The following is a 20,074-nucleotide window of genomic DNA, read 5'->3' as shown; positions in this document are numbered from 1 at the left end:
TGCATGGGGCTATGAGATACGCCCTTTTCTTTTTTTTTTTTTTTTTTTTGGTTTCAATCGGCTCCTATCAGTCTCAGTCAGCCATTGAAAGGTTTTCTCAGCTTTTGCCGGAGAAAAAAATGACTAGAGACCTGTGCTGTGCTAACATTGGACTGGAAAGGGAAAATTGTAAGGTCGGACCTGGTCTGACATAGGACTGCAAAGTGTTAAAACATTTCTAACATGTATTTGCTCTGTCAATGTGTCTGGATCTAAACACAAATTCTGTTTTGAGTTTAACAGGATTGGCACAATTTATTTCTGTTTATTTATTTACTTATTTTTAATATGAGCTCTTTAAATGTTTTAGGTTGCCTTCTGTTTCCTAACAACTGATTTATATAAATACTTGAATAGCTGCAGACATAGGCTCTTTTCTGTGTAGTCTATTTGCAATGCTCTATCTCAATAATGCGATCCAAGTCATTATTTTATTACTATAACATTTCAAAAATCACTGCAAATATCTGTGATATTCTTTGAGCGCTGGATGCGGAAGTAGCTACCTCCTTTGTTTATGTTTGCTTGTCTCTGTATGGCGCAGCTGTTATGGCTATTGCTCACACACCCTTTTTTATTTTTTTATTTTTTATTTCAGTTTAATTTGGCTCCTATCGGTCTCACTCGGCCATTGAATGGTTTTCTCAGCTTTTTTCCAGAGAAAAAAATGACTAGAGACCTGTGCTTTACGTGTTTTTGATGATGTCGGACAGGGTCCGACATTGGACTGGAAAGGGAAAATCGTAATTTCGGACCTGGTCTGACATTGGAACGCAAAGGGTTAAACTTGAATTACTGAGCCTACAAAACCCCTGATCACATGATAGTGTAACACTAGGTTTCTGTAACACTTGTATTGGTCTCTTGCACCCTCTGCCAGATATTGACTGAATTACATATAATAAAGCTTTTCGCAAAAATGTCAACAGTGTTTGTAAACCAGCAAAAATCGTTCAGTGAGAAAGTAGTACTAGTAATAATATTGAATTCACATTCCGATTGAAATTCAAATACATACAATTCTTCCATTGAATCGGATGTCAGCAAGTGTGTCAGTGAAGACATAAGCGAAGAATATTTAACATCAACATCAAGCGATAGAGACAAGCCGGCACATAGCTCTGTATTTTGCTCCATGCTTCAAGGAGTATCATACTCTGAAGCATTAGACACTCTTACTCCCTCCGCCCCCACAACCTGTTTACCAAATATGATTTATTCATGTTGCTTTCTCTCTCCCTTTTTTTTTGTTAGGATGTGTTGTTTATTGTTTATTGACTGCATGTTATTTTTTAGTCAAAACCTTTCCCTATGACTAAATAAATTATATATATATATATATATATATATATATATATATATATATATATATATATATATATATATATATAAGCACTCGAACCGTCTGTTTCTGGCAAATATGTTGGCAGCATCGAATGTCAGTACAGTGCAACTGCATGACCTGAATTCGAATGCTCTTCCAGGATTGAGCATGGTAGGTGAACATTTAAAGTTTCATTTGTATTTTCATTTTATCAGCGTCTTATATTAAAATGAATATTACATTTTCCTAATCATTAACACTTAATTGGCAAGTTGTTATTAATCATTATTATAGTCAATAGTAGCTGTTTACAGCCTTATAGATTATATTAGAACTCCTGGAGTTTACTCTTATTATGTACAGCTGTAAGATTATAAGGTTTATTATGTATATGTCGCGTGAGCACCTTAACTCACTTCACCGCAGCACAAAAACTGGCAGTTTAATTAAAACGACAACCAGATTTCAAAATGTTACTGATGAAAACAGAGACGTGTTGTTGAAAATCAGAAAAATGCTGCCACAAGAAAAAAGACTTTGAGTGAAAAAAGGCTACAGGAGAATGGGAAGCCATCACAAGAATGGCGCTAATGAACTACAATGCCAAAGCACTTCATGTACGCCAACCCTAAGAATATCATTAAAACTAAGATAGATCTTTCAATAGAAATGTAAATAACATCACTATATAAGTAAAGGGAAACATGTAACACAATTTGTAATTTACACTAGCAATGGATAAATCAGTGTCTTCTTGGTTACAGTCAAACCTGTCTAATCCAGCCTCGACCAGATGCTATTGAAATTAACTGTGTGATACCCACTACAATACAGAACCTGTCTATTCTAGAATCCAGCATGATTAAGTCTCTTCTGCCTAAAATGAAAAAAATGAATGCAAAATGAAACCATTCTGAATTGTGGAATTGTTGAACATAATGTCTAAACGTCCACACAACAAGCTAGCTCTTAAAGAAATTTGCCAAAACCAACACAAAAAGAGCCAAGTGAAAATACATTTCAGACATTCTGCAAATAAAAGATGCCCACTTAAAATGAAGCACTGACTCCTGCATGCAGGTACGGTACGAACATGTGAACAGCTTTCTGTGGGAATGATTTAAACAGGCTTGTGATACAACATGTCAAGATTCTGTTGAAGCATTGTGTTTATTATACAGTGTATGTACAGAATAACAGTTGTTTGTTTAAAGTGTTCAAATTATTTTGTCATTTTACCTTTTTATGTACAGTATTATATTTTTTAGAGCAACTGTAATACAGCACGGTGTTCTGGCATTATTTACTGTAAAACATTACCACTCTTTTTACATGAATCTTTTTGTTTAAGATTTGCAAGAATCTCCTTTGTGTAGTTTTCTCAACAGTCCATAGGTACTACTCAGGAAAGGTGTAGTATTTCACACATAACTATAAAACACTTTGTTAGTGGACTTGTTTACCAGCATTACATTTCTATGATGTGAAGAAGGATAAGTAATCACAAATGTAAATGTCTCTGCCTCTTTTAGGCATGGCTTTTAGGTTCATTTGGTGCACAGATGGGAAAGTGAGTCTTAGCAAGAAGACAGCATGTTTGTTTATATAAGGCTACTGTGACCAGGTGCTCGCGTCATGTGTGTGGGTAACTGCTGTTTAAGCAACACAGAGAGACCATGGAGGTGAAGTTGAAAAGCCGACACAGCCACGCAGGATTTATTCAGACTAACAGAAAGAAAGTAAAGGTGATCATGTGATGTTACCAGCCATGGTAACGCACAGAGGACACATACAGCAAGCTGTACAAAAAACTAAATAAAACACAATACAAAAACAACAAATAAAAGGTGCCATACAGGGCGAGCGCTAGCCTTATAAACAAGGTGTCCCACTCCAGGAACCATCTACACTATGTAACCCTCACTATACATTACATGGGATCACTATCCCCTAAACTACCCTACTGATGAGCCGGTATTCCTACGACTCCTGCTGTTTCATACGGCCTTGGCTGGGCATTGCCTTCACAAGCACTGCTTGCAGCTTCAGGGCTGCGCAGCTGTCGTTCTTGCAGAGCGGACCCTCTCCTCCCGAATACACACAGCTTCAAGCCATCTCCTGTGGATGTTTTTAAACGGACGGACACTCGTCAAGACCCGCCCACCTGCCGATTGAGGACCAGCACAGCCAATCACTCCTTCCCCTCAACCAAGCCTAGAAGGCAGCAAGTCTCAGTCGAGCGCCTGTCTGTAAACAATAATTCAGTCACACAAATCAACTCCAAAACGATATACAATAAACCCACTTCCACATACAAATTACACCAACACTAATTCCCCATTGTGCAGGGCAATCGCACTGCCACAGCTACATATAAAAATAGGGCATATCCCACAGATGCCTAATAGGGCGAATAAGTATTATTCCTGAAAAGATTCCTGCCATGAACTGCATTAAAGTGAAGTATGGTAATAACTTACCTATAAATCGTATAATTCTCCGAATAAGAGGATTCAGGTAGCAGCACTCTCCTGTCACAATAGTCTTCTCCTGGGCTATAAGGCTTTCTCTTGTTGATTTTATGAAGTACATTGAAATCTCACCAGAGAAAATCTGAAACAAACATAACAAGAAGGTAAATCTACATAATAAATGCAATATTCTGTGTTTGAAGAGAGTCAGGATGTTTTATATTGCTATAGCAAGGCGATTAGTCAGGAATACAGTACAGTAATCCATTTCACATCTGGTGAGACCAGAGTGAGGACAGATATGTAAAAAGTCAGCTGAATGAATCCATTAAATACCATTATACACAGCTGTAACCATTACTGTTTTCACATAATTATGGTTTTGAGATTCAGCTTTTATTAGGAAGCTCCCCTAAATCAATTGTTTAGAGAGATACAGGGTATTAATGCTTGTGACAGAGTAGCCATCTGCCTTGTGGGTGCGTGCATTTGCTGCTCAGTGGCAGGCAGGAGATAAGGACGGAGGTTAAGTTGATACGCTCCGCAGGCGAACAGGATTTATTTACACATCAACACACTGAACAGCTCATGTGACACTGCCAGCAATGGCATCGCATGGAGCACATATAACACAGTGAACGAAAACTTTGATCAACAATATCTTCTCTGTTCAATAATAAACTAGCGTTGCTGAAGAGGTTGATGATGGCAGATAAATGGTTAGGGCGGATATGTGATGGTTAGGATTACTGTACATTGTTTCTTTAGAAATGTATAGTAGGTGCATGAAGGCCTTTTGTATATTCCAGCTTTTAAAAATTACACCTTTTTTGTGGTCAATAAAACAAATAAGAATAATAATTGTTTTTGTTTTTATTGTAACATTGTAACAAAGTTATGTTGCATTTTACTCACCCAAAATACATTTTATTCGCATAGTGCCTAAATTGGAAAGTAAATTACTCAATTACCCAAAATCTTACATGGAGTGCTGCCTATATGCATTTCTTTGTGCCCCTCATTGCATTTACTTATTGCCCCAAGCATTTACTTATTGTACGAAGTACCTGTATTACTCATTTCGATGAAAGAATCATACCTGTCACGTAAATATAGAGATTCTACACTGCAAGCTTGAAAAGGCATGAATCATATAAAATGAGTAACATATGTACGTTGACTATTAAATAAATAATAAAAAAAAGATTTGCTTCCTCACACTGTTTGTTCCCTCAAGGAACACTGAGACCTAGTTTTTCGCCACAGCACAACATGCATAAGGCACATTTGTTATGGGTCAATGATTTAATGATTAGGCCCTACAGATTACTATTGTTTTTTTTTTTTTTGTTAGTTTTTTTATCAATGAAACTGTTAATATAATAACAATTTTGCTAGAAATACTACTTTTGGACATTGCATGAATTACTGTTATAATTACTACTTTTTTTATTATTATATTTCATTACAATTCCGTCTACCATTGTGTTTCATTTTTTCTCCCTTAGTCAATAATTCAGTACCTGATGTTATTTCAATTGTCAGTCGATGTTCAATACTTCCGCACAACCCCTATAATGAAATTAAGGTTCTGAATCAAGTGTGTATGTTGCATTTAAACCTTGCCTGTAACCTGATTGGCAGATTGGCATTTTCTTCTGAGAAACTAGTCGAGAAAGAAGTGACTTGAAGGTCAGGTAGAACACAGAGAGCAACAATTTGGGAGTCTTTCTCTTAATGTAACACCAGCTTCAGCCAAGCTCTGATTGATGTGATCCTGAAATACTCCTTATACCTTTCAGATCTGCTACTTTTGCTCCGTGTTAAAAAATAATATGAGTAAAAAAATAAAATCGTGTCTGCCTGTTGGTTTTTTTTTATTCGGAAGCATCCTAATTAAATGCCATCGCTAATATTGTCTCTAGTTTAGACTTAGTACAGCTGTTTCTAGGACGTACAAAAATTAAATAAAAAAATGCTGAAGGGTATTACAACTTTTTCAATGAAAATCAGCTATCCTGATAAACTTTTTTTTTTTTCTCTACAAACAGCAATAGTATTTCAACCTGCCACTGATTAATTGTCCCAACTTTTAGTGCCAATTTGTAATTTAAATGGTTTTGTACATACATGGGGCACAGATGTGAAAGGCATTTTATTCAATGCATTTAAATAGTTTTTTTTTTTTTTTTTTTTTTTTGCTTTTGTTGATACCTTTCTCTATCCCTTTGTGTTATAGTAGCATTCTCTCATATTTGACTGATTTTCTTAACCTTTTCTGTTTAGCATATTTTATCGTATCAGTGTAATCTGAAGTCAAGCCATGTTTGTTAGAGATTCTGAGTGTGATCTGTACCAGTGTGTTCTCTTGTTTATAGCCTGCATGCATGATTGTTACTTAAGGTCATACCTTGACCTGAATGTGTCAATACACTGACAATGTGCTTTGGATTGCCTCTTACCAGACTGGTGGTTGTTACAGATCCTCAGCATATTAATATCCACAGAGCACACTTATTTTGTTATGACAAAACGACAATAACTCATACTAAAGTCATAGCAATTAAATATATCCTTTCTAGCACATACACACAGAGGTATAAACATACTCATGAAGGAATGACTGCAGGTCATTGTTGATAATTATACACACTCTGAATATAAAACCAAATACCCAGATGTCATTTATAAGGATATTTCAAGGTACAGGACTGTGACGGAGATATAATGAGATCTGGTTGGAAATCTCCCTCCCGACCTGTGAGGGCATGAAATAGTGAAATGGAAAGTCTTTGGACGGGCTGGCCTGACAGTTCATTTCCAGGGTCGGGAAGTCGGTCAGCCTGGAGAAGGCGAGACTCCATTGCAGGAACGTATTGACCTGGAAGGCAAGCAATAAAAGCAGCTGCAATCGTTCACCAAGGGGTCATGCATGATAGCATAAAGGAGCCGGAGAATCATTAATCTTTTCCTTCGCTTGGGTTTGTGCTTTAACCTGGAAGGAATGATAGAGCTGCAGTAATGACTGCCGGAGAAATTAAAAAAGAACTGAAAAGAATATTTGTGAGTGTTGAGTTTGTTTGTATTGTCTGTTAGTAACTGTCTGTGTTTATTAAACCATCAGACAGCTAACATGTATCCGGAGCTGTCACCTTGGGCCAGCACAAGCCGGATCAACACTGCACCAAAAGTCATGAAATAACCTTGTTATCACCCACCACGAGCACGACTGCACACACCCAGGACTGGTGACCATGTCTAGTATTATTGTGGGGCAGACAATTTGTGATTATTGTTTGGACTGTAACCCTGTTTTCATCTCCGTGCAATACACATTGTTGTGTATTGACAGGGTTTATTATTTGGTCGCCAGACCTGGATTATAAATAAAAAACACTTTCCAAACCGGATTACAATTGTACACCTCTACACCTACTTTAAAGAAGATTTTAAATTACAATTACATTATTATTTATTTATTTATTTATTTACTTACTTACTTATTTTATTTATTTATTTATTTTTTATTTTTTTACACATCATTAAACCCTGAATTGTCGGCTTCCCACTTTGTATTGCAAGATACCACTTAGATTCTCCTCAGTTGAAATCCTGAATGTGCTTTTGGGAAATTGGTTTTGACTCCGTGAAGGACAGAAGTAAAGCTTAGGCTTTTATTGATGATGAGACTATAGTACTAAGCAGTCAGTCAACTGAGAAGGCATTTTCACATAATGACATTCCTTTCTTATAAATAGGACTGCCTGTATAGCAAAAAAACAACCCCAAAAAACAGCATACTGTACAGATCAAGAAAACAATATACAGATAGTGCATGCTTTAGCAAACAATACTAATTGTGTTATATTGATTACATTCAACAATTAGAGATTGCACCTGGTAACAATTTACACGAGGACCAGTGGTAAGCACAGACAAATATGTAACCTACTTGACAAGTTTAATAACATTGTAATACTTTTTTTAAATAAGGTTCCTTGCCAACTGGAACCCACCTACCTAATTAATATTATTTTAAGACTCACTTGGAAAATAAGCAAAGCAAATGACATTCATATTACTGTATATATTTCCCGTACTATTAGAACAGTCTGCAGTTTACAACAACAGCATACTCAGATAAAACTGTAAATGCAAAGCAAAAGCACATCTCAACCAAGCAGATCCATTGTTATAAAACTCATTTCCATGCAGCTTTTCCCCGGATATCTCCTGTCTCCTCTGGATATATGGTTTCAAGTGAGTAACTGGGTTCCACACATCAATTTATTTTCTAAATGAGAAGGATTTGGCTGTATTCCTGGCCTAGTGCTCGCCTAGCCGGAGTCAGGCTCTAGAGTGAAAGGGGTTAATGTCATATTCTCTCTGCCTGTGCTAACCACTGTAAAATATTTAAGATGCTGCCAAACCACGTTACCAACATAACATTTGAAAACTAATAATAAATTAGTAAACTGGACATATTTAGCCAATGTAGATGTTTCCTTTGAGAAAAGCTAATTTTGCCATTCAAATTCCCTTCCATGTATCTGGGGCACTGTGTACTATTTCTATTAATAACATGTAAATCTAGCCTTTGATTTCTATCTGTGTAACAACTGACTAGAAGCACCCTAATTATAGCGCAATTATAACAAATAGAGAATCATTTCTGCAAGACTGCAGCGATACTGAACAACCTGATTTCATACTGCTAGCCCCTTAATTCATATGATAAGGAAACAATACACGCTGATCTGATTTAACTCACTTTACAGTGTCACTTTCTTTTACAGTGCAAGGTAATCTACAATTAAATAACTGGTGTTATCATTTGAAGAATCATATGCCACTTCAAATTATCAACATCAAGGCAGAAATCCCACTGAGCTTTGCATAATCCTGATTCAGTTTCAGAACTTTTTGAGGCTGAAGTGTAGTTGTTGTCTCTCAATAAAGCCAGCAGGGTGCCTGCCTCTTTCATCTTATGAAAGCTTCAAGAGTTCTCAGTATTCAGCCCCACCTGCATTACAATTTATTTACCTCCAGGCTTGGTTTTGGAATTTTATATATTTACAGACATTATCTACTGTATGGTTGAAGTAAACAAATATGCATAAATAAATAAAATACAAATTGACTTACAATACAAAATAATAATAAATACATTGCACTTTTCACATAACAGGAGACAGCATAATAAGAATAATAGCATTCAATTTTGTAACTAATAGTTTAATAATTTAATCAATAGGCTTTACACTACATTTCCAAGCCTGATGCAGGTGTGAACCACTTTTAAAGTGTTTGTATTTCCTGGTGTTTGTGTTTTGTCTCAGTCCTTCTCAATCAAAAAATAAAAAAATAAAACAGTTACCAACTCTATCATGATGTACTGGTTTTAAGTTAGAAATAGATATAAAGACATCTCTGTTGTACGGTAATTCAAAAGTTTAGGCTCCACTAAAATCTAAAAGTAGTTTTACCTGCCTCTCTGTGACACTCAACATTTTAATCCATTACAGGTTTTAGAACAGTAGAAAAAAAGAAGCTGACTTAAAACATGCAATAGTCAAATGTTTTTCCCCTTTAAGAAAATGTAGATACATTCTGGATGAAAAATGTTGAGGATTCAGCAGGTCTCAGGGTGACACTAAACACAGTATATATCCTCAATGTTATTTCTACTGCAGTGATTCTTATGTGTTATGTATGCATGTCTTTTTTCTACCACCCATTCTATTATTACACTATGTAACACAATTTTTGTTCCTGGGTAGTAAGTGTTATTTCCTAATTGCTTATGCCTCAAAAGTATAGAAAATGGCTATTATTCCCCACAAACTTTGCTTTTGTGACCAGGACAGGTAAATTTCAAAATATCACTATTTCCAATGAGAAAACGGGCAAATTTGTGTCTTTTCGTTAACATAAAGTCAGAAAAAAACAACATATGAATCCAAATTAACATGTATTTATACTAAAGTAATACAAAAATGACTACAAAAGATTTAGAAGTGAGTAGTTTTTCAAGATTTATGATTATACTGTAAATTTAATCTTTTGTATAAAAGCGTCTGCTAAATGACTAATTCATAATAATTTACAATGCTTAGTATCAATATTACTTTTGTTATTAACCTTTCTGTCTGGTGTGTATAAGTCATGCCTTGACCAGATATTGAAGAGAACATCCTTTAACACTGCACACCAGTACTGAGGTCTCCATTGAGGGCAATCTTAAACAGGCAATCTAAATTCTGCTGTATATTACAGACTAATCAAGAAAAAAGCAAGCTAAACTGGCTGTTGGGGAGGGACATTCTCTTGTTTTCTTTCAGTATTTCATAATGTCTTACAGAGCATAAAACTGACTCCAAGCAGGTGCTGACTTTAGAATGACTGTATTCGCTCATCATAATTACAGCATACCAGTAATATGAAAGTAATAACTAATGAATTAAAGACTTGTTTGATTTTAAAAATGTTTTGTAGATTATGGTGCCTTAATCTTTGTCAATTAGTTATCAGTGGTTAAGGGTTATTAAAAAAAAAAAAAGAAAATGTTGTCGCTGTTGCTATTAGAATTATTATTATTAATATTATTATTTGCATTTACTTATTTTGTATTAGTGCCGTTGAAACAAAGCAAAGTGCTAACTGTTTAAAACTAAGCACCTGAAATAGCATTCAGAAAGAATGTTTAAACCAGTATAGAACCATGAGTGATTTTTTTCAATTCATTCTGGGCAGTAAAAGTTACCCCCAATAGCTCACTGAAGTAGGTGAAAGATTTTACTTACAATAGCTGTGGGGGCGGCTGCAACTACACAGTACAGGACGAGTGGTGGGATGAAACTCTCGTCTTCTACACCTGGGTAGGGCTTCATCAGGTCAGCATCATTGCAGAAGAAACCCTGGACGTGCACTCCAAAGGTGTCTGTGCACTCAAAGTAGTAAGCCAGCAGCACAGTCCCAGCCATGATGACAAGCTGAAAGTACAGCATGATTGCAGGGGCACATTAGTATCTGTCATTAGATGGAGCGGCGCTTTAAATTTCTTGTAGTCCCAAAATTCACCCTGCTTCCATCTCCCTGCCAACTGCTCTTTTGCAAGACTCTCTCTCTCTCTCTCTCTCTCTCTCTCTCTCTCTCTCTCTCTCTCTCTCTCTGTCTCTGTCTCTCTCTCTCTCTCACAACAGTGACAATAACATGATTAACAAATCAATGTGAATTTGAAATAAAATGAGTTTTGAGCTCATCAAACTTACACTTGACAGGTTGACACTAGACTAGGTTTTCACTTCTGGACACGTGGGTTTGAAGTGAAATTAGTTTGACAGTCACAGAAAAAAAGCTACCACAGAATTTGCCATTACTGTTCTTATGCTCTTAAAAACCAAGGCCAAGAATTGAATGTATAAGAATTGCTCTGACAGTAATTGGTTGTTTAACTGGCAGATTCAAAATGATGCCCATAAAAAACTTCTGCCCCCATACTCTCCCCTCCCGTCATTATTGGCTGTTACCCGACGTGTGAATCTGACATCAATGTTTTAGGCTCAACCCAGAACACTAAACAGCCATTTTACACCCAGAATTCCTTTACGGGGCAAAGCAGCAACATGATTTATCACATGACCAAGGTTCAGGTCTGTATTCCCTTCAGCATAAACAATAATTTTAAAAGATATACTAAAAGACAGAGGTACTTGATCGCCTTTATGTTCAGAATTTTATTGCATTACTGATATCTGTATTTTATGTTTTACCACAGTCATCATATAACAAATAAATGTTATTCTGTAAAAGCACCAGGACAAAAGCATTAATCTTCACCCAAAAATAAATCTGTAGAGATAGTACACTAATAATATCAAAAAGTATGACAGTAGAGTCAAATAAACTATATCTGATCATTTTGTGTTGAACACTATTCTTACATTTGCTACCTATATTGTTTTAGCCAATAGGAATGTTGCTTGCATTTAACGAATGTATTTATAATAATTTACTAACAACAGTCGGGAGCATCTTTGCAATTAGACCAATCGTTATAATCAATCTGTTCATATAAAAAAAAAGTACTCATTGTACATATTATATTACCATATGATATAATGTTTATTTAAAATCTTTAAGGAGCAGGTGGGTGGCTCTGGTTTTGCAATAGCTCAGTATCGAGAGCTTTCAGACAAAATTACATTTGACAGAAGAAAGAGTGAACACAATTACTATGCCAGAGCAGTTAAATTTAAACAAATGGATATTTTTTTTTTTTTGTCTAATGAAAAAACATTCATTTAGTTATGTATAAATCATGACATTGTCAGCATTCTCATTACAATTGTGAGTACATTCCAGAGATTAGTAGACTCATGTACCGCTTTCCCAACAGCAGTTCTCCCATTGGGACGTTCTTTTACAATGCTCAGATACAAGAGCTCAATAGTTACCTAAGATGTACTGTGTAGAGCAAATGCTGTTTTCAAGAATTAAAGCACTTGACACAATTCTGATCCACCCAGTTGATACGTTCACTTTGTAGTCAGTATTATTCTATTTTACAAAACTATTAAAATAATACCATGCAGAAATGTGTGGGTTGGTGCAAGCCACACTTTGGCAATTTATGTTTGAGTATGGAGTAGCAAATCAGTAGGTCTTTGAAAAATGAAAATGGCAACTTTTTTACACAGATGTAGAAATAAATACTGCCACCTAGGTAAAACCAAGTCAAACTATTCTTTACAATGTTATATATACACTGTGATACGGTGCATCCATACAATGTGTAAATATCGTGAGGTAAATAAATGCAACCACTCCCAACATGTCAATTGTAGGAGTTATGGCTTGCTATTTGTTCAGTGACACAGGCAGTGTGCAACTTGCACTCATAATGTACTGGTATTCTATACACACACAACAGATCCATTCTGCAGCCAATATATGCACCAGCAGCAAAGCTTCACTGTCATACTATATAGTATGAGTAATCATTTTTTATTAAAAAAGCAAAAAAAAAAAAAAAAAAAAAAAGAAATAGATCCTGACAGCCTTCAAAACAGTAGGAGTAGAACTGATTAATCTAACTTTCATTAAATGATATACAAATGCACATTTAAGTATGTCCTTCTTTGCAAGATGTAGGGCAGATGCGTAGGTTGATGGCTGCAGATACTGGAATACAGGATTCTAGCTTATCAACGCAATAGTTGAATGTTTTCTAGTTCTGATCTGCATTATTGAAATCATTTTTTTTGCATCAACACTATAAAAGGAGGCATGCATATAAAACAGCTTACTCTGCCTCAATGTGAGCCACCCATTGTGACACAGCAGACAGCTCAGTCGATTTTATTAGTGATTTTAGTACTCTGTATGCTACTTATGTATAAAGATATTGATTTGGTAGCAGATGACTACTCAATATGCCCAGCAGTCAGAAATCTTGGAAGTGCTAAAAAGCATTCAGCATTCATGTCTGTTAAAAAGAATACGTAGATGATATATTCTATTGAAATTATTTGTTTTATAAGCATTCAAGTCAGAAATCCAACTGAGTTTCAGATATTGTCACCCCAAACCATTTTACCATTTTATACTAGTCACGCGATGTACATTAATTACTGGTTATTATCTAATAACTACATTCCAAAACTCAGTTTTGGCAATGAACATTTGTAAGTGCTGAACATGGCTTGGCTGTGGTTCTATTTAGACTAATTTCCTGATAATACGAATGTTCTACAAGGTCCCAGCTAAATTTAGCAATCGTTTATTATAATTGTGTAAATTACTTCTTATAATATGAATTCACTTAACACAAATTTCCTGTTAGTGCAAATTATTTGAACAGTGTAAAGGATATTGGGAAATATATTAACTTGCACCCACATTAGCTCCCCTGTACAGTATTATAGTGCTGTTTGGGGACTACAGATGCTATGATGATTTCTGAGTTGCCATAGTGCTCACACAAAAACATGCACTATCCTTGCATACAAGAAAAAGAAAGATGTTGCGAAAGATTTCAAATTTCCACGGCACCTTGTGACCCATTAAAAAAAACTCACTGGCAAGGATCCCCGGGGATGGCAGTGACTTGGGCAGGAGGCCGACCCGGTTGGTTGGGGGAGTGAGACTCACTTCCCCCTCAGAGAGATCCCTGTGTGGACATTGCAGTATTAGAAAGGAATGGAGGAGGAGGGAGGAAGGATGACAAAAACAAACGCAAGGCAGACAAAGAGAGGAAGTGGTGCTAGGTAAATTTAGGAAAAAGGGGGAGATTGATAGGCAGGGCTGCAAAACTGAACTCCTGGCGCTGCCCTGGCCACACCCCTTGACTGACCTGGCGAGTGCTGCGTGAGGCTATTTTTAGAGATGATTAGAAATGAGCTGCCCCCCCCCCCCCCCCCCCCCTCCCCACCCCCCCTTCCCCACCCAGATGTGATTGAGCAGGCTGATCACTTCCCCCAGGGACTCTGTGGCGTCCCCCGAATTACGCAGAAGGCTGACATTTAAGCATATTAAATACATTAACACTAGAACCGCCACGGTAGTCATTTCGATAGATTTAACTTTTTAAAAATTTTAATTACTCCGAGTGTGTTAAAGATCCGCGGTTGTCTGTTCATGACTTTTCCTAAATACATATATTAAATATCCTGACGGTGTTTGAAAGTCAGAATTTCAAAAATAAAAGTTATAAGCACTTCTATCTAGAACCACCACCAAAAGTAGCCATTTTGATGGCTTATCACAATACATGCTTTTATTGTCTGAGTTTACAGCAGTATGTATTTGAATAGAATATTGCTCTTGAAGTCTAGATATGTGTTATCCAAATCTCTATTGTAATCCTATCAATTCCTTGGAGAACTGCTGTCTGGCTGTCTGCTTGAGCATATATAGTCTGCTGTCTTATAATATTACTACTACAAGAATTGTTCGAGAAGTCTTGAGATTTTTGCATTTTGATCTGAAAGCAACTACAAATACAGTGGTTTGCTGAAGTATTCACCCCAAGGGATGGGACGGTATGAAATTTGCACAATATGATAACCGTTAAAAAAAAAATACCGTGGTGGTGACCCGAGTGGGCGTCGTAGAACCAGGAAAGGTAATGAAATACACAAAACACAGGACGGATGAAATGAAATGATGAAGACGCCTGTTGGCGCCGGTTTATTACAAAATAAAAGGTTTAACAAACACAAAAAACACAGGACACGGCACTCTACGCTAATATAAATAGACAAACGAAAACAGACTACTACTACTAATTTCCTCCGTCTCCAATCCCGTTCTCCGCTCACCGAACACCCAACCCCCAGTATGTGACAATGTGCATCTATATATACTATTGTGCTGGGATTCAATTACCAATTAATTATTCACTTGAATCCCAGCACGTGAATTAATAAAGTGCAATTCCCCGGTCTCACATATTATTACATTTTACTTGCACGTGAAGTGCTGTGCAATCCTCGTGGACCTAAATACACATATACATTTTAAACACTCGTGTTACACAGACCCGTTTAGATCCCCCAATGAATTACACACCACACGCAACACATAACAGAAGGCTGACATTTAAGCATATTAAATACATTAACACTAGAACCGCCACGGTAGTCATTTTGATGGTTTTCACTTTTAAAAGTGATTTTAATTACTCCAGAGGTGTGTTAAAGATCCGCGGTTGTCTGTTCATGACTTTTCCCTAAATACATATATTAAATATCCTCCCCCGGTGTTTGAAAGTCAGAATCACAAAAACTAAAAGTTATAAGCACTTCTATCTAGAACCACCACCAAAAGGCAGCTCCAGGCATTTTGATGGCTTATCACAATACATGCTTTTATTGTTAAGAGAGTTCTTGGGCCTGCGAGGCTACAGCAGTATGTATTTGAATAGAATATTGCTCTTGAAGTCTAGATATGTCTGCTTATCCAAATCTCTATTGTAATCCTATCAATTCCTTGGAGAACTGCCGTCTGGCTGTCTACTTGAGCATATAGTCTGCTGTCTTATAATATTACTACTACAAGAATTGTTCGAGAAGTCTTGAGATTTTTGCATTTTGATCTGAAAGCAACTACAAATACAGTGGTTTGCTGAAGTATTCACCCCAAGGGATGGGACGGTATGAAATTTGCACAATATGATAACCGTTAAAAAAAAAATACCGTGGTGACCTTAACATCACGGTATACAGTACGTTATGCAGCAAGCTTATCAAATAAAGGCTCAAATGAAGAAAGACTAAATGTAAATCACTTAAATTACCAAAATTCACAAAAATAAAACCAACAAAACACACTTTCTTTCATGGAATGATTTAAACATTTGGTATTTAGTATTTTACTATGCCAAATAACTTATTTATTATAAAGACAATCAGAATAATAATTAAAAAAAAAAAAAACAAACTAAAGTTTTACACTCTCAATGTTATACTGCAACAGTATTAAGATCTATTATTTGCTCTCAATGTTATACTACAACAGTATTAAGATCTATTATTTGCTCAAAATGACATAGTGCTGTAGTTCGTTAAAACATTTTAACATATACAATTAAATTAAATAGACTAATTTAATAAATTAATTAATTAATAAATACATACCTTGTTTAGCTGATGGCAAATAGAATTGGGAAATGATCGGTCTTTTGCTTAGAACACAAACATGTACCCGTACAGGTTATTATTTAAGAGCAGAGATGAGCTGTTTATTTTTTTCAACCGGATAAATAAAATATGTATAACAAAAAAAAAAAAGTATTTTAATACTAAAACGTGTTATTGGATTTACATTTACGACATTTTACAAGTAAGCTTCCAATGATTATTACACATGTGGCCTTTGTAAAAAATATATATATATATTTCTTCACTTACCTAAGAAAATTGGAATACTGTTACAACTAGTTTAAACAAAACTATGTTAATAAGTAGGCTATCCTGCTGCAGTCTGTGCTAGTTTTGTTTGAGACATTGGTCGTGTTCTTATAGCACAGATTTCCGCAGTTTTTCCACAGAATCTCGGAGATGTGCTGTAGACGTCACTCAACACCCACAGAAATCTGTGCAGATTCTGCACAGCCCAGCGCAGCTTTGAAATGTTACTACGGGAGGCTGGCTGCGGCTGTGAACCAAAGGGACCGTGCAAAGATCATATATATATATTCATATGAGCTTAACATGCAGCCTACAGCACTCAGTATTCCCAGGTGGTCTCCCATCCAAGTACTAACCAAGCCCAACATTGCTTTGCTTAAGCATTGCATGGTAAGTTCGATTTGAAGAGCTTTTTGCCGTAAAGAGAAGTTGCCCAGGGGTCACTACAAGGAAGTAGCTCTTCTTGACCCCCCAAAGATCATGAGTGACCTGCTAATCGTAATGCAAATAACCACTAAAACTACTGCTGCCACCTTGTTAGCGGAGGCGAATGACATTTTATCATTATACAATGAAGCCGTGAACAGCCTTGTCCACGCTATATTAAATAAATAAATCAATTATTTAAAAAAAAAAAAACATAATGTACTAAATCAGTGATAAGTGATGCATAATTTTACAATAAAGTTAATGTTTATCTATTACATTAAACTGACTGTTGATAATCCAGACAAATATAAAACGCTGAAAATGTATGCTATGCTGCAAGGTTTGGAGAAGGCGTTTCCCTAAAAGCTGCATGTGAGGTTAGAAAGACAGCAGCCAAGAGCAGCCGGCGCAGCAGGCTCTGGGTAACAGAACGCAGCACTTGAAACATGCATTCTGTGTCATTAACCATTCCCTTCAAAACCATTATCAAAATACAGTATCAATTCACAAAAAGATCTTCCTCGGACACTTTGCTAAGGCTGCAAGTACCATCGCTTGATTTAGAATACGCGTGTTTGCAGTTGAAAAAATGCGTTAACTGGTGTATAAAGGAATTACGATAATTGCGGTGTAGAATAAAAGAAACAGTATTAATATCGTATTGTACCTAAACCATGGTAAAGCGAAAAACCAGTATACCAACCCATCCCTATTAATGCCTCTACAAAGTTTTCACATTTTGTTGGCACCTGAGCGTACTCCATGACACTTTCAAATTTGACTTTACATGTAGAATCTACACAAACTACTCCACATTGATAGTTAAAAAATGCATATAGAATATAAGGAAGATTTACAGAGAAAAACAAATTAAATATGAAAAAAATTGTTATTTTTGTAAATAATGACTTAGTTTTTACAATTTTGTATGTACATATAGCAGTTTACATCTGTTTACACAATATCTTCTTTTGAAATGTTTATTTTACTATAGTTTTTCATTTTTTTTACATCATGCATTATAGCCACTTCTTGTGTCTTTTATACATGCTAAAGCACCATCAGTATTATAAAGGAATACACAAATTTCGAAAATAATACCTTTTATGTATATTTTTTTCATTTAAACACAGTGTTTCTGCTATGCAAATGTTAGCTATGATGTTCATAAATAAAACTTTTGAGTTGAATCTAATAGTTTGTGTTTCATTTTCATATTGAAGCTGTTTAAAATGTACCTGTCAAAATGACTACCGCTGGCGGTTTTATTTAGTAGCATAAACGTGGCGGTCCTAGTGTAAAAGGCCACAGACACACTAGGAACATTATTTAAGTCACAAATCGCTTTCACTAGCACAACGGCAGAAAACTTGAACAATGTAGTGCTGGCACACTGATGCATGAGGCACAAACCTTCAGTGCCTCACAAAGCTGTTTGCTCCCATGGAAACTCACCACGCTGGGGAGTCCCCTTCTGAAGGCATTGCTATGGTAACCACAGCTTGGTGAAGCATCTACTGGATTTGGAGCAGTTAGAATTTGTGCTAATTTTTATTTTTCAACAATGTCTTCAGTTGAATCTGATACTATATGCGACCTGAGGAAAATACGTTTTACAGTAAGATCCCAAGAAAAGAGACATTCAAATTTTAAGGACGGCAGAATAACAATAGCACTGCAGATTTTGAAGAAAGATGGTAAACAGTTCAGCAAGGAGTGCATAAAATGGCATGTTTCCCTCATTTAAATAAATAAGGAAGTTTAATCTCTTTTAATTGTACAACTGTCAGTTTCTTGCCACATGACAAGCTGCCTTATTTTTTTTTTTTTTTTAATGAAAGCTTTTATGATATTGTATTGTAGAATTAAATAATACATGGTTTTAAGTTTCTGATTTGCGAACTGATTATAAAAGCCTGTACGAACAGGTGAACAAACATCTGGCAGTGGCATGCCATACGGTGACCTACTGTCTGGTTTACAGCTACTTTTCCTTTCAAATACTTAATACATGTCATATTACATTACAGAACAGCAACTCAATTCTATATCACACAGCTGGCAAGCACTGCATGTAGTCAATTGGGTATAGAATCTTAAAAAAAAAAAAAAAAAAAAACCTCTGATCATGTGTTCTTTACCAGTTTTTCATCTTTTCAAGATTTCAATGTACATTATCATTAAAGTGTACACAGAGAATACATAATGTCATCTGGTAGGACCTTTTAGTGTTCCGTTTTCTCCATGGAGGTACAGCCTTCATTGTGATTCCCATCAGTACTGTTAACTGATTTGAGTTTTCAAGATGCCTGAACGCATCACAAATCTAGAAGAGCTGTGGCAATACAACAAAGAACTGGGTAATCTGAGTTACATACAGTGTTGTGGCAAAGTGGTTGGCAAGGGGAACAGATGTCGCGGTGATGCGGTGCAGGAGTGATGAAAAGACAACAGTGATTCAGTGAATAAGTGCTTTATTGCTCTTTTCCAGGTCTGGCGACCATCAAAAATAATAAATCCCCGGCAATACACAACAATGTGTAAAGCACGGGGATAATGAAAACAAGGGCACAGTCCTGAACAAAAACAACAGTACGGTCACCAGTCCTGGGTGATTGAAAACGTGCAGGTGCTCAGTGCAGTGGTGCTCCGGATAGTGCTCTCCTTTCGACAGCTCCGGAGATGTGCGTTAACTGTCTAGTGCTGAATACAAAAACAGACAGTTACACGGACAGACACAACAATACAAAACACGAACACAATCCACTCTGAGAGCTCCTCTCTCAGTCCTTCTCTCTCTCCACTCGTTTAACCCAAACGAAGGAGAAGATCAGGGTTACCCTGGCCCCTATATGTAATCCCGCATGATATCGAGATAAACGGTTGCAGCTGCCTTATTA

General features: G+C 36.2%; 1 protein-coding gene across 1 annotated transcript in view; it reads right to left on the bottom strand.

The window, feature by feature from the left end:
• Nucleotides 1-20,074, bottom strand: part of LOC121303441 (phospholipid phosphatase-related protein type 1) — a 98,938-nt gene that overhangs the window by 11,610 nt on the left and 67,254 nt on the right. Inside the window, exons 3-4 of the mRNA XM_041234152.1 lie at nt 10,638-10,826; nt 3,844-3,976 (exon numbers count right to left, since the gene is read on the bottom strand). Of these exons, the coding sequence (XP_041090086.1) occupies nt 3,844-3,976; nt 10,638-10,826 (322 nt within the window). The remainder of the gene's footprint in view (nt 1-3,843; nt 3,977-10,637; nt 10,827-20,074) is intronic.

Source organism: Polyodon spathula, chromosome 2 (assembly GCF_017654505.1).
Source record: "Polyodon spathula isolate WHYD16114869_AA chromosome 2, ASM1765450v1, whole genome shotgun sequence".
In the NCBI taxonomy this organism is placed as follows: domain Eukaryota; kingdom Metazoa; phylum Chordata; class Actinopteri; order Acipenseriformes; family Polyodontidae; genus Polyodon; species Polyodon spathula.
The sequence above is the reverse complement of the archived record's forward strand: the minus strand, read 5'-3'. Positions and strand labels throughout refer to the sequence as shown.